Here is a 14,085-nt window from a genome sequence, read left to right as displayed (position 1 = left end):
CATACAACCAAATATTATATAAAATTATGCACAAAATGACTTAAAAGAAGGGGGGGAAATAGAACAAAAACGAAAAAAAATACCAAAATGAAAAAGTAGTGAAAAGCTGAGAAAAAAAGAAACATAAGGAAGAGAAAAAAGAAGGAAAAATTCTGAAAAAAGCCAGAAAAAAAGAAAAGAAACAAAGAAAAAAAGTAAATAGAGAACAAAAAGAAAAAAAAGGAACAGCTAGGAAAAAATAAACACAATGAGATTTTTTTTAAAGGAATAAAAAAAAAAAGAAAAAAAACAGGGGAAAAGAAGAAAAAGTTTGTGTTGCATTCAAATAATTTCCAACTATACCAAGTCAATCTTGTTGCCAACATTGTACTTCCACTCAAAAATGTGATTAAGTAAAGTTCTGTATCTTGCAACCGACTAAATAACCCCCCAAAAATGTTATATTATTCGACAAAATATATCAGGAAATAAAAAGAAATGGATATCTTGTAAAAGAATCGTAAGAACAAAGGACGTTTGTAGGCCGTCCAACCTTTGCAATAGTACATGAGTCAATTCATTCAAAAGAGAAAAATCATTTTGCATTGACGGAAACTCAGCAAAATGTAACTTGATGTCAAGTTTTGGACATGTTTGATCATGAATTATCTTGCCACACTTGGGATTACGGTTGCTCACTGTTGTTTCAAGAGTTGCTCACCGACTTTGTGTGAACGCTCAGACCCGCTGAAAATGACAGGGAACATTGTTGGTGGGGACAAAACAATATTAACGATAACACCAAATTTAGGCTTTTCGGCACATTTTACTAAAGAAAAACTGTAATATCTTGAAGTGACACCTTGATTGATTTGGCTTCATGCTGTCTGCTGCCAACATTTTTAACATAGCATGCACGTTACTCTTTTGTCTCCCTCTGAGATTTCAGTGAAGTGCTACACGACGGACTTTTGTTTATTTCTTTACCCCAACTCTCGTGTGCTTTGTAAAGACTTTGGGAGTCGGTGATACAATACAGTATTTTTTGTAGCGAAAACCTGATCACCATGGAAAAGAAGCCTGCTCTCTGTATCTGTTTTTTTTTTTTCATTTTCATGGGGTCACTTGAGGGTCACACTTTATACACAATGTTTTTTTTATGTAATGAACTGCGAGGAGGTTAAATGGAAACAAATCACTCTGCCACTGAGAACACCGCTGCCCCCTAGTGTAGTGGAGGTGCACTTTATTCTAGTAAAGTTTAAAAAAAATCCCTGAAGTCAAACCCAGGAGGGGGTTCCCGCCCCACTCCTTGAGAAGCACCGCCCTTACCCAACTGAAAAGGACATGACTTTTTTAGAACACCGCTGCCCCCTAGTGTAGTGGAGGTGTACTTTATTCTAGGAAAGTTAAAAAAAATCCCTGAAGTCAAACCTGTTTCAGCCGCCACTTTCTTAATCAGTTTGGGAAACTTTTGGAACTTGACGTAATGATAGCTCTCGAACTCCATCAGAATCATCTCCAGGTCCACGTTTTCGCAAACTTGGAACATTCTAGCGCCCCCGTTCATGGCCTGGTCCAAAGACGTTGCCGCGGAAACGAACCTGCGGATCGGATATATTGTTTTTCAGGTTTTTTTTTTATCCGCGAGTGACGTCGGCACTCACCCGTGTCGCACGAGATGTTGATGGATGAGGACCAGGAGGCTCTTCTTCCTCATTTCCATCCTCAATTCATCCTTGAAAAAGTTGATTTAATAAGAGGATGGATTATTATTGTTTGCCGTCCACTTATATCAACGGGGTCTCCAATTCTAGGCTGATAGTTTAAGTTCCCAACCCTTGATATGAAAGTTTAAAGGGACAATGTGTATTGTTTAGTGCCTAATAGTGGTAGATCAAATGTATTTATTAAAATCCCTTAAGCGGTAAGGGCCCCATTTCCTGTGGTGTGTCTTGGGTAAGTACAGCCTGGTGGCGCCCATCCCGTTCAGGGCGAACACTATAGGTTGAAAAAATAAGCAAAAATACTCAAGAAATTCACGTTTATTTTACATAAGATGAGGCTCTGACATGATTGTCCGCCATCTTGCTGCTATGGGCCCCTCCAAAAGTCCTTTTTCCTCTTTTTTCCTGTTTTTCTTTCTTTTGTTTTTACCTTTCTTCATTTCTTTTTTTGTTCTTTTTTCATTTGTTTTTGATTTTCTATTGTATCATTTTCATTTTTCTATTTTACATGACAGGATTGTCCGCCATCTTGCTGCTATGGGCCCCTCCAAAAGTCCTTTTTCCTCTTTTTTCCCGTTTTTCTTTCTTTTGTTTTTACCTTTCTTCATTTCTTTTTTTGTTCTTTTTTCATTTGTTTTTGATTTTCTATTTTTCATTTTTCATCTTTCTTTTTTACTTGACAGGATTGTCCGCCATCTTGCTGCTAAGGGCCTCTCCAAAAGTCCTTTTTCCTCTTTTCCCGTTTTTCTTACTTTTGTTTTTACCTTTCTTCATTTCTTTTTTTTGTTCTTTTTTCATTTGTTTTTGATTTTCTATTGTATCATTTTCATTTTTCTATTTTACATGACAGGATTATCTGCCATCTTGCTGCTAGGGGCCCCTCCAAAAGTCCTTTCCTCTTTTTTCCTGTTTTTCTTTCTTTTGTTTTTACCTTTCTTCATTTCTTTTTTTCTTCTTTTTTCATTTGTTTATGATTTTCTATTTTAGCTTTTTCATTTTTCTATTTTCATTTTTCTTTTTTACTTGACAGGATTGTCTGTCATCTTGCTGCTAGAGGCCCCTCCAAAAGTCCTTTTTCCTCTTTTCCCGTTTTTCTTACTTTTGTTTTTACCTTTCTTCATTTCTTTTTTTTGTTCTTTTTTCATTTGTTTTTGATTTTCTATTGTATCATTTTCATTTTTCTATTTTACATGACAGGATTGTCCGCCATCTTGCTGCTATGGGCCCCTCCAAAAGTCCTTTTTCCTCTTTTTTCCCGTTTTTCTTTCTTTTGTTTTTACCTTTCTTCATTTCTTTTTTTGTTCTTTTTTCATTTGTTTTTGATTTTCTATTTTTCATTTTTCATCTTTCTTTTTTACTTGACAGGATTGTCCGCCATCTTGCTGCTAGGGGCCCCTCCAAAAGTCCTTTTTCCTCTTTTTTCCTGTTTTTCTTTCTTTTGTTTTTAACTTTTCTTCATTTCTTTTTTTGTTCTTTTTTCATTTGTTTTTGATTTTCTATTTTATCTTTTTCATTTTTCTATTTATCTTTCATTTTTTACTTCCGTTTCGTTCATTTCTCTATTCATTTTCCTTTGATATGCACTTTTTATATTTTCTCTTTTTTCTTCCTTTTCTTGTCTGCCTTTTCTTTTTTCTTGATTCTTTTCATTTTTTTCTTCCTTTTCTTTGGGATCTATTTTATATTGTTCCTTTGTTCATTTCACTTTTTTTTCTATGTTCTTTTTTTCATTTGTTTTTGATTTTCTATTTTATCTTTTTCATTTTTCTATTTTCATCTTTCTTTTTTACTTCGCTGTTTCGTTCATTTCTCTATTCATTTTCCTTTGATAAGTACTTTTTATATTTTGTCTTTTTTATTTCCCTTTTTTAACTCTCTTATTTTTTCTTGCTTCTTTTCATATTTTTTAAATTTCTTTTCTCATCTGTCTTTTCATTTTTGTTCTGTTTTTTTTCTCTTCCATTTCTTTGGGGTCTATTTTATATTGTTCCTTGGTTCATTTCGCTGTTTTTCATTTTTCTATTTTCATCTTTCTTTTTTACTTCGCTGTTTCTCTTTTTCCTTTGATATGTACTTTTTATATTTCCTCTTTTTTCTTTCCCTTTTTCATCCGTATTTCCTTTTTTGTTCTGTTTCTTCCTTTTCTCATCTGTCTTTTTTTCTTGCACCTTCTCATTTTTGTTCTGTATTTTTTCTCTTTTCTTTGGGATCTATTTTATATTGTTCCTTTGTTCATTTCTCTTTTTCTATGTTCTTTTTTCATTTGTTTTTGACTTTCTATTTTCTATTTTTCGTTTTTCTATTTTCATCTTTATTTTTTACTTGGCTGTTTCGTTCATTTCTCTATTCATTTTTCTCTGATAAGTACTTTTTATATTTCCTCTTTTTTATTTCCCTTTTTCATCTGTCTTTTCTTTGTTCTTGCTCTTTTTCATTTTTGTTCAGTTTTCTTTTCTTCCTTTTCTTTAGGATGTATTTTATATCGTTCCTTTGTTAATGTCTTTTTTCCAGTTTTTCCTTTTTATTCATTTTCTTCTCTTTTCCATTTTTCTTTTATCCTTTATTTTCATTTACTTTCATTGATTTCTTTCTTATTTTTTTAACCCTTTTCTTTTGTTTTTCATCCTTTTTTCTTTTTTCCTTTTCTCCTTTCCCATCTTTCGTTATTTCACAAAAGGATGGGACAAGAAATGGGAAGAAAAATGTTGCGTTTTGGTCATTTTGAGTCTTTCTGTTTATATTCTTGCGCTTTGTAGCACTCATTTGCAGTTGAACTAAACAACTCAGCAACATTTAGTGGCGACAAAAAAGCTTTTCGTGTAAAAGCAGCCAACGCAAAATAAGGATTCATTCAGTATTTTTTTTTCATATACAGTCTTAATGTTTTTCATTTTAAAGAGTTTATTTTGTGTATGGATTTTTAAGGTAAAAACAAAAGAAATCACATAACCTGCATTACCGTTTTTTGCCGTTAGAGAGCGATAAAGGACCACAACATTTATTCAATCGACTACGGTAACTAAGCAACGAGCACACACCAAGAAAAAAAATAGATAAAAATATTAAAATAAAGTCGCCTGTCGACCATAAATCAACAAATAATGAAGTAGAGAAGATAATGACATCGTACTATCATTAATTTCGATTACAGGCGTTTATTTCACATTTCCCAGCGTCGAACTAGTATCATTGTATAGAAGGTTGATTACAAGAAAATAGTTTAATATAACTTACCACTTGTCGGGCTTGGTTAATATGTTTAGCGGCGCTGTAAGAAATATCCATTATTGGTTAAGAATAATTGAATAGTCAAGAGTTTTATACAGAGCGGTGTTGAGAATAGAGATTGAATGGGTTCTGTGGGATTTTGTTTCCTCGGGGCTTGCCGTAGTTGGTGTTCCGAATTTACGTCCTGACTACAATTTGTGACTGAGAAATGACGAACGGGCCCTTTCGGAATCGTAACTGACGTTTTTTTTATTACATGTTATTTATTTATGTTCTTTATTGTTTCAAAGTAACCAAGGTGATTTTTTTTTTGCGTCATGGTTAAGTAATTACTCAATGTAGAGATCATAATTAAACTCGGTTTTGGACGCAGGGTTAATCTCTTGTATTTAAAAAAAAATATAATATACGACTTTCAAAATAGTTATATATGCGTTATTTTATAATATTTTAGAATTAATATTTTTTCTTTTTTTTTATTTTTTTCTTTTTTTTTTCTTTTTTTTTATCAGGTTTTAGTCACGTCCCAATGTAGCATAATTTTTTTTCGTTTTTTACTCAGGCTTATTCACGTATACCTATATATTGTTTATTTGGAATAACAATCCAGGTTATAATTTAAACATTCAGAAATTAACTGTTTAATTATTTGATCTTTGATCGAAAAACAATCCAGGTCAGAAAAGAGAATGTAGCTTCAAACTCTTGCACATTGCTCCTATTTCAATATTATTTAAGCTTTTTTTTAATGCGTGTTCATTACACGTGCTTATTTTCTACTACGTAAATGATTTAATATTTGATTTATATTAAAAATAGTTATAAATAAGAATATCGCTGTTTTATTTTACGATTGCACTCATTTTAATATGATTTTAGCCTTTATAATTAATGTCACAATGTACGTTTTTTTTTTTTTTTACTCAGGCTTATTCTCTTTGATTCTAAATAACTTTATTTCAGCATCCAGCTCGTAATATATTAACATAACGCAGATTGGACCCTTTATAATTTTCAATCTTTTATGTTTATCTACCTTGGTCATATCCCTCAAGAGGGGTGACCGACAGCAAGACAAACACACATACAAAAACAAAGAAAAAAGAAGAAAAAAACACACAAAAAAAAAATGGGACTATGGCCAACCCAAATGCCCAAATAAGTTAGGCACCTCGGCACCCAAGTCGGTCATGCTTTTGTCCCTCCAGATGAAACGGAACACAAGAAAGCGGCCATGTCACTGAGGTCAGGGCGACACAACACTCAACAGCAGGGCCCTACAGCTTTCACTGGTTTACCCCCGCTGCATCATACAGGTGCCCTGCCCATCCCTTAGAACACGTCTAACATCCCACTATCTTTTTACAACACCTCTCCACTCATTCCTTTATTTAGCTAATGTCAATATTTCTACGATTCGCACTGATCGCTGCTTGGCCCTGTGGCTAGGACCTTGACTCAGCCTCTTGGCTGGGAGCAAGTGTCTCGGCCACTTGGCTTTGTAGTGTATTATGATTTGACCGATAATGGATACTTGATAAAGAATATAGAACAATAAACCTCTACAAAAAAAAAAACATTGCATTGTTTTATGTAAAAATATGTGCGTCATATTTAAAACAAGTGACAATCAAACAATTATAGATCTTAAAATGGATGATTTGCAAAAGTGCTCATTTTTGAGGTTGTTTTTATTCATTTCATACAAACAACCTTACACTGTACAGTGTGAAAACTCTGAATTACTGACAAATCATTCCATTATAAACTTCACAATTATACAGAATCGACAAGTCGCCGTGGCTCCAAACAAAGACGATGAAAATACAAAAAAATGAGATGTCTTCCCATGATTAATTGGCTTCGTAAAAGTGACGAGACTCGACGACGTTTCTTTTTTTTTTTTCACCTCTTGAAAATGTCAAATTCGGAGGGAGAAACAATATTGTGTTAGCGCCCGAAGGCTTCGTTGTTTATAGGCAGCTTTTAGAAAAAAACGATCTTAAAGCACGTTAGTGTCGGATTAACTCAGAAAGGATCGACTCCCGTTCGATCTTAGTGTCGCTTCTCAAAACTTCTCCGTGAAAAATCGTGGAAACACGTTTTTCTCTTAAAAGACTCCGGCCTCGGCCAGCATGGTCCCCAATTCCAATACCATGGACTTGTAGTAGACTTTGAAGGTGTAGAACAAGGAGACAAAGTCCTGCGTGCAGAAGAGAGTGTCGGAGAGGGCGATGCCCAGCGTGGACGGGATGAATCCTCGGCCGTATTCCACCATCCACGTCCCGGCCGTCCACTGCACGCCCGCCGCCTCGCCCATTTCGTGCATCACCGTGTCACCTGCCGAGAGTGGCGGATTTCAATTCCACTCTGCACATGGTACAACTCCGGGATACGACATTGATAGGGGTGTCAAACGCCACTGAGTCAGGGGCCTTAGAGACTAGGATCCGAGTGAGGTCGGCCTAAATGGGCTTTTCCACAAAAACAGCGCAGATAAAAAACATTCCACTGTTTTTAAAGGGACAGCGTTTTATATTTCTCTGATAAAGATAGAGAGATTAGATAGGGAGAGATAGACAGATAGAGGGATAGATATAGAGAGATAGATGGTGATGGATTAGATATAGATAGATTAGATAGAGATAGGTAGAGAAGATAGAGATAGATTAGATAGAGAGATCAATAGAGAGACAGATAGAAATAGAGATAGACAGAGATATATAGATTAGATAAAGATATAGATTAGATAAAGATAGATTAGATAGATATTGAATAGATAGAAATAGATGGAGATAGATAGCGATAGATGGAGACAGAGATAGATACATACTTTATTCATTCCATAGGGAAATTCACACTTCCAGCTATATCCTTGTGTTGAAAAATAAAATTAAATAAAGATATAGAATAGAAAAATACCCAATATAACGTGTTGATATAGAGTATTTAAATAGTGCTACGGAAACATCTAGGGCAGAGACAGACTGAGATCATATCTTCCTCATGCCATGAGGCTCTTTAACTCCACCCGGAGGGGGAAAAGCCCACATTAAACCCCCACATTTGTATATTACCCTATTTTTTATTAAAGTGTATTTTCCGTAGCACTATTTAAATACGTTATAATGGGTGTTTTTGTATTCTATATCTTTTATTTTACTATTTTTCAACACAAGGATACTGCTGGAAGTGTGAATTTCCCTACAAGGATGAATAAATTATCTATCTATCTATTTAGTTGATAGGAAATTCCGAAACAATCATTTTCTATGAAAACTACAAAAAAATAAGTAACGCTAATCTTTGTAATGATGTTGATTATTCCTTGGTGCATTAGTGCCATCTGCTGGACACTTGCAGCAACAGCAGGTGTCTTTGTATGCGCTAACATTGTCGAAGAAGTATTATTCTTAAATGTTACTCTGAGAACATTATCAAAATCCCAAACTCCTACATCCTTTCAAAAATATAAATTAAATGTCCCAGAAAGGCATTATGGGAGGTAGTTTAGCATATCTACATTTTATATGAGGTCGACCAATTGCAGACCAACAACTTGTGGTAAAGTAAGGCCTCTGCCATAAATAGGGGGCAAAATCTTATTTTATATGTAAAAACGCCGCAAGGCGGGGTGGCTGTAACCCGGGGGTTTACTGTAAAAAAGAAAAGCGACTTAATGTACCTGGGTAGAAAAGTTCAAACTTCGTGCCTCCTTCTTTCCATCTTCTGAAGGATCCGGAGACGAGCGTGTCGGAAATATCAGCCCAGTATCGACCTAGAAAAGAAAGTTTTTCCCGGTAATCTTTTGGCAGAGTCAACAAACGAGTGCGACGAATCCACATTTTGTCCTCACCCGAATGTCCCGATGTGTCCACCCCGGTGCCGAACAGGAGGACGTATTCGGTGAGGGAGGCGTGGAGGACGCACATGGAACCCATGAAACCTCCGGCCCTCAAGAAGATCCACTGCAGGTCTTCGTCTGGTAGGATGTGGCCGGGATATCTGGAGGACAGAATGGAACGTGGACGTTTGGATTCTTGGCAGTAAGCTCATAAAGGCGATACAGTAAACCGGGGTTTCCAAACGTGAGGCACGCGGGCCGGATCAGGCCTACCAAGGGTTCTAATCCGGGCCGCGATACAACGGCGAGAGAAGGGTAAGAAAAAAACCATCTGCAGTGTCAGATTTGTCCAGTAGAAGTCGCCAAAGCCACTCGCGAAGTAACCCGTGCTGCATTTCTTACTTGCCCTCTCTCTCTTCTTCTTCTTTGACTCTTCTTTTCCCTCCTCTCTTTTCTCTCTGTCTCTATATTTCAGGCTTTCTCTCAATCTCATTTTCATCATCCTTTCTCTCTCCATATATTTCTTTCTCCCTTTCTCTCTGCATACATTGCCCTCTCCCTTTCCCTCTACGTCTGTTTCTCTCTGCGTCTATTTCTCTCTGCGTCTATTTCCCTCTCCTTTTCCCTTTGCAGAAATTTCTCTCTCCCTTTCTCTCTACGTATATTTTGCTCTCCCTTTCTCTCTACATATATTTCTCTACATATATTTTTCCCTCCCTTTCTCTCTGCATACATTTTTCTCTACCTTTCTCTCTACGTCCATTTCTCTCTCCCTTTCCCTTTACGTCTGTTTCTCTCTCCCTTTCTCTCTGCATCTATTTCTCTCTCTCTCTACGTCTATTTCTCCTTTTCTCTCTGCGTCTATTTCTCCCTCCCTTTCTCTCTACGTATATTTTGCTCTCCCTTTCCTTCTACGTATATTTTTCTCTACGTACATTTCTCTCTCCATGTACATTTCTCTTTCCCTCTATGAATTAATCTCTCTCCCTTTCCCTCTATGTATTTTTCTCTCTCCCTTTCTCACTACGTATATTTCTCTCTCCCTATATATTTCTCTTTGATCTACTAGTCCAGGGCCCATGTTTTTATCAACCATGTGGCCCATGAGCTAAAATGAGTTTGACACCCCTGCACTAGACCCCCTGGATAAGGATCCCCCGCCTCACAACATTTACACATTACAGTGTGGAATATTTTTCTTGTTCTTCTCCCTTCTTCCCTATCTTCTTTTCTTTCATCTATTTTGACACTAAGAGGATTGTCTCCTATTGGTTGACGTCATTCAAGATGCTGGTTTGCAATTGGTTTGCATTACGGCATCATGAAGAGACCGGTGTGTGTCTGGCTGAACTACCTCCCACAATGCCTCTATTTTCATTCAGTTCAAAATATATTTTGTTTAGCAAATACTTTGCGAGTGTGACACAATATTGAATTTGTTTGTACTGTGTTTATTTGTTATGGCTCCCAACGCTTTCAGTGGTGCTAAAGGGAGAAGCAAAAACATGATAACCCCTGCCCGGTTTCATGTTCGTAACCAATCGATTGGGAGCATTATTAAAAGGGGGAGATTAAAGCAAAGAAATCTTACAAAAGGCACATAAGTCAAAGTCAAGGCCCCAAGATAGTTTACTTTGGCCCCTAAAAATATCTTGATTCATAATTATATCATGCGACAAGGATTTCTCAGTGCACTTTATTTTACAGTGAGTTAGTGAATGATAATAAATGCTATTTATTTTTCTTCTAAGTTAGTTTAGCTCCACTTTTATATCAAGGATTTTTTTTATTTCGTGCGTGTTAAAACTTAAAATTACTGGCAGCCTTTAGAAAAATATTCCTCTACTTACCATATTGGAATTGATTTGTTGCCCTTTTAGTGGATTACAATAAATTCACTAGATTATATGCGCCATTAAAAAAAAAATCTACATTCCATCAGTCCAGCCCCTGGCTTGTGGAATTATTTTTCATTTGGCTTTTCTATCTTTAACACCCTTGTTCTAAGGCATGGGTTTCAAACTCATTTTAACTCGGGGGCCACACGATAGGACAAACATTCTCTCGGGGGCTGGGCTAGCAGATTAGAGAGAAAGAAAAAATGAGAGAAAGAAATAAAAGAAATTGGGGGAAAAAGTAGAGGGTGGGACAAAAGAGAGAGGGAGAAAGAGACAGCGTGAGAAACAAAAGAGATCAGAAGAGAAATAGTGAGAGAGGGGAAAGCAAGAGAGAGAAAGAGCGAAATACAAAGAGAAATACAAAGAAAGAGAGAAAAGAGATAAATAGGAGAAAGCAAGAGAGAGCAAAAGAGAAAAGAGGTAAAAAAAAATACAGAGCGTAAGAGACAAAGAGGAACAAAAAGAGAGAAAAAGAGAAAAATGAAGGAAGAGGGAGGGAGAGAGAGAAATACAAACACAGCGTTTGTGAGAGGCACCTGACTTCGGCAACATCACGTGGACATATTTCAACCTGCAGCTCATTTTTCTAATGCACTTCACTGACCATTGTCTTGCGGGCCAGATTCAATCCCTTAGCGGGCCTGATCCGGCCCACGGGCCGCCTGTTTGACACCCCTGTTCTAAGGCAATGACATCCACCCGCTACACCACTCTACCAGGTCAAATCACATCACGACAAAGAATGAAATAAATTTCATTTGTACTTTACATGTATGTTTACTGGTGTTGTTTCCTCATATGCACGTTCTTTACACACAGGTAGTTCTTACTATATACTATTCGTTATTTTAATGGTTCATTTCTGGGGTTAGGAACACACTTTTGGTCTCTAACGTCTTATCAAATGTGTATCCTGGAGTGCAGCGTGAAATCTCGTCAAGACTACGTTGTAATCAATGACAAAGATTCTGCTCTATAGGTTTCAACCTCCCACTATGCGGCAATGCCACTTTGCGAACCTGGTGTCGTATCCCGGGGTACATTGCGTATATAATGTCTTGAAGCAGTTGAGACGACCTCGCTCTATTTCTAGATAGCCCCTCTTCTTAAATTACGTTAGGTAGCTCAAAATTAGAACGAATTTGCAGAGTGTGCAGAAGAAAATACACACAATAAACACAAAATTCCTTTGGGCGTGAATTGGATTATGTAACTCTAAACAATATTAGTGCATCTTTTAAAAATCTGGGGGGAAAAAAATCGCGTTACCTCTTCCTGAGCTCAACAACCAATTTGGAGTAGGCCTGCTCGTGGTCCTGCCCTGTTAAAACAAACAAACCGTAATGGCGTAAGGCGAGGCAATGCACGCAAAAAAACGATCCTTTTCCGCTCTGCAACTCACCCGCGTATTGTTTAGCTAATTTGGCGATTTCGTCATGGTCGAATATGTACTGCTTGGTTGCTATCCAGTGTCTCAGCAGCAGCACGGCGAGGACGCTGACTCCGATTAAGACGAAGAGCCTGGTGCATAAACCCAAAAGAGCCATTTTGCATGCACAAATAAACAGAAATAAACGAATGAAAGCGGATAAGAGGAATGCAACAAGTTGCCCTCCTCCGACAAAAGGAAACGTCTCACTCTGCACAAACAAAGAGGACTGATGGGCTACTTCCTGGTTGGATGGAGGCGGGACTTCACTGTTTAACCAATCAGATGCCGACATTTCAAGTTTTCGTCTGTGGCGCTTTAGGGGGTCACGTCGCACAAAGTGACATAATTTACGGCTTACTTTATTAAAATAAAAATTTAAAATTATGCCTATAGTTTAATAAAATAATCTCAATATTCGTCATTAAAATACTACAGATCTATTTTAACGCTCGTTGAAAAATGGGACGCTTTCCGGTTGGGCAGAGGCGGGATTTTATTTCATTTTTCAACCAATCAGATAGCGGTATTTCCAGTTTCATCCAGCATCATTGAATTGCGCTTCTGGGTTATTGTGACACAATAAAATAATTATTTACCCCCCAGATGTTTATGATGATTCAGTATTATGCATATTATCCAAAATATGATTTTCAAGAGGATTGTTAAAATTTGTTCCCTGAACGCTTGTTGTAAAACGGGTCACTTTTCCGTTGGGGAGAGGCGGGACTTAACTGTTGAACCGATCATATAACGTGCTTGCAAGTTGTTCTCCTTTCACACAACCCACCCTCATTAACGGCTCAATTTTTTAAATTATATATAATCATGCTTAATATCCTTGACATGATTTCTACGTAAATATGTAAAAACAGTTCACTTCAACGTTCGCTGTCAGACTGAATACTTTCTGTTTGAGCGGAGGCGGGACTCCACTGTTGAACCAATCTGATGGCGGCATTACAGGTTGTTCCATTCAATGGGTGGTGTCTCGCACATTGCCATCATTAAAATCCGTTTAGAAAAAGATAAAAATCCTATTTTGCTCATTTTTATATAATAAAAGAAATTTAAATAAGTAATATCCTATAAAACTCTATTTTATAGTTAGGAGACCAGTGGTCTGCATTTTTGTATGGAATGGTCTGTCCCTGTTATACCGGAAGTAGCTAAATAACCGTTTCATTCCAAAGCAGCTTCAAAAAAAAGACTTTGCAGCAACTTTTGTTTTCTTTTAAAATTAAATTTTATTTCAATTGAGCAACTATGAGTGCCTCCGATGTCCAATTCGATCCAAAAGGTAAGAAAGGGGTTGTTTTTCACGTGACTCTGTCATGTTTGTTTTGACAATAACAAAAATGATAACCAAAAGCACAATCCGTGGAATACCGGAAATGAGATACGCTAAAGTGGGCGTGGTTTAAATTCATAAGGTCCAACGTCTTTTCATGGTTTCATGAATTAAAGCATTTTCTGAGGTAAAATTTTAGATTTGAAGACTAATAAAGTATACTTAGATGTAGAGTGGGGACATTTTTCGGTAATTTTCTGTAAAGCAAAAACAGAACTGACTCATCAATGTGTTATTTATCCATCCATCCATCCATTATCTGTATCGCTTATCCTCAGTAGGGTCACGGGGGTGCTGGAGCCCATCCCAGCCATCTCCGGGCAGTGGGCAGGGGACACCCTGAACTGGTTGCCAGCCAGTCGCAGGGCACACAGGGACAGACAATTCGCTGGCTCATTTATACCTAGGGACAATTTGGACCGGCCAATTAACCTGACATGCATGTTTTTGGAATGTGGGAGGAAACCGGAGTGCCCGGAGGAAACCCACGCAAGCACGGAGAGAACCTGCAAACTCCGCACAGGAAGGTTGGTAGCTGGATATGAACCCATGACCTCAGAACTGTGCCGCACACGCGCTAACCACTGCGCCGCTGTGCTGCCGTGTTAATTATCTTCTAATAAATACGC

At 37.1% G+C, this 14,085-nt stretch overlaps 3 protein-coding genes across 7 annotated transcripts in view; 1 reads left to right on the top strand and 2 right to left on the bottom strand.

Moving 5' to 3' along the window:
- Window positions 1-5,135, bottom strand: part of katnal2 (katanin p60 subunit A-like 2) — a 17,407-nt gene extending 12,272 nt beyond the window's left edge. For 2 of the 3 annotated variants that reach the window (XM_088355659.1, XM_088355660.1), the window contains exons 1-3: window positions 4,941-5,135; window positions 1,647-1,717; window positions 1,414-1,583 (exon numbers count right to left, since the gene is read on the bottom strand). In XM_088355659.1, coding sequence (XP_088211785.1) covers window positions 1,414-1,583; window positions 1,647-1,717; window positions 4,941-4,991 — 292 coding nt within the window. In that variant the 5' untranslated portion in view covers window positions 4,992-5,135. The remainder of the gene's footprint in view (window positions 1-1,413; window positions 1,584-1,646; window positions 1,718-4,940) is intronic. The other variant, XM_088355661.1, reaches the window with a different exon arrangement.
- Window positions 5,136-6,607: 1,472 nt separating this feature from the next.
- sigmar1 (sigma non-opioid intracellular receptor 1) lies at window positions 6,608-12,372 on the bottom strand. The gene is made up of 5 exons (XM_088319806.1): window positions 12,079-12,372; window positions 11,946-11,997; window positions 8,791-8,939; window positions 8,620-8,712; window positions 6,608-7,274 (listed from the first exon to the last, which is right to left on the bottom strand). Exons 1-5 carry the CDS (start codon window positions 12,221-12,223, stop codon window positions 7,045-7,047), a joined length of 669 nt encoding a protein of 222 aa, XP_088175932.1. The 5' UTR covers window positions 12,224-12,372; the 3' UTR covers window positions 6,608-7,044.
- Window positions 12,373-13,259: 887 nt separating this feature from the next.
- The window catches only part of galt (galactose-1-phosphate uridylyltransferase), a 38,319-nt gene continuing 37,493 nt past the window's right edge, over window positions 13,260-14,085 (top strand). For all 3 annotated transcript variants that reach the window (XM_088356107.1, XM_088356105.1, XM_088356106.1), the window contains exon 1: window positions 13,260-13,405. In XM_088356107.1, coding sequence (XP_088212233.1) covers window positions 13,372-13,405 — 34 coding nt within the window. In that variant the 5' untranslated portion in view covers window positions 13,260-13,371. The remainder of the gene's footprint in view (window positions 13,406-14,085) is intronic.

The sequence above is a fragment of the Urocampus carinirostris genome, chromosome 16 (assembly GCF_059441175.1).
Source record: "Urocampus carinirostris isolate Australia breed hairy pipefish chromosome 16, RoL_Ucar_1.0, whole genome shotgun sequence".
In the NCBI taxonomy this organism is placed as follows: domain Eukaryota; kingdom Metazoa; phylum Chordata; class Actinopteri; order Syngnathiformes; family Syngnathidae; genus Urocampus; species Urocampus carinirostris.
The sequence above is the reverse complement of the archived record's forward strand: the minus strand, read 5'-3'. Positions and strand labels throughout refer to the sequence as shown.

Excerpts from the sequence above, each read along its gene's own strand:
- sigmar1 (XM_088319806.1), bottom strand. The coding sequence starts at position 12,223 with ATGGCTCTTTTGGGTTTATGCACCAGGCTCTTCGTCTTAATCGGAGTC. Across the intron at positions 8,940-11,945 it reads GTTGTTGAGCTCAGGAAGAG|ATATCCCGGCCACATCCTAC; the intron begins GTAACGCGATTT and ends TCTGTCCTCCAG. Across the intron at positions 8,713-8,790 it reads GGACACATCGGGACATTCGG|GTCGATACTGGGCTGATATT; the intron begins GTGAGGACAAAA and ends TTTCTTTTCTAG.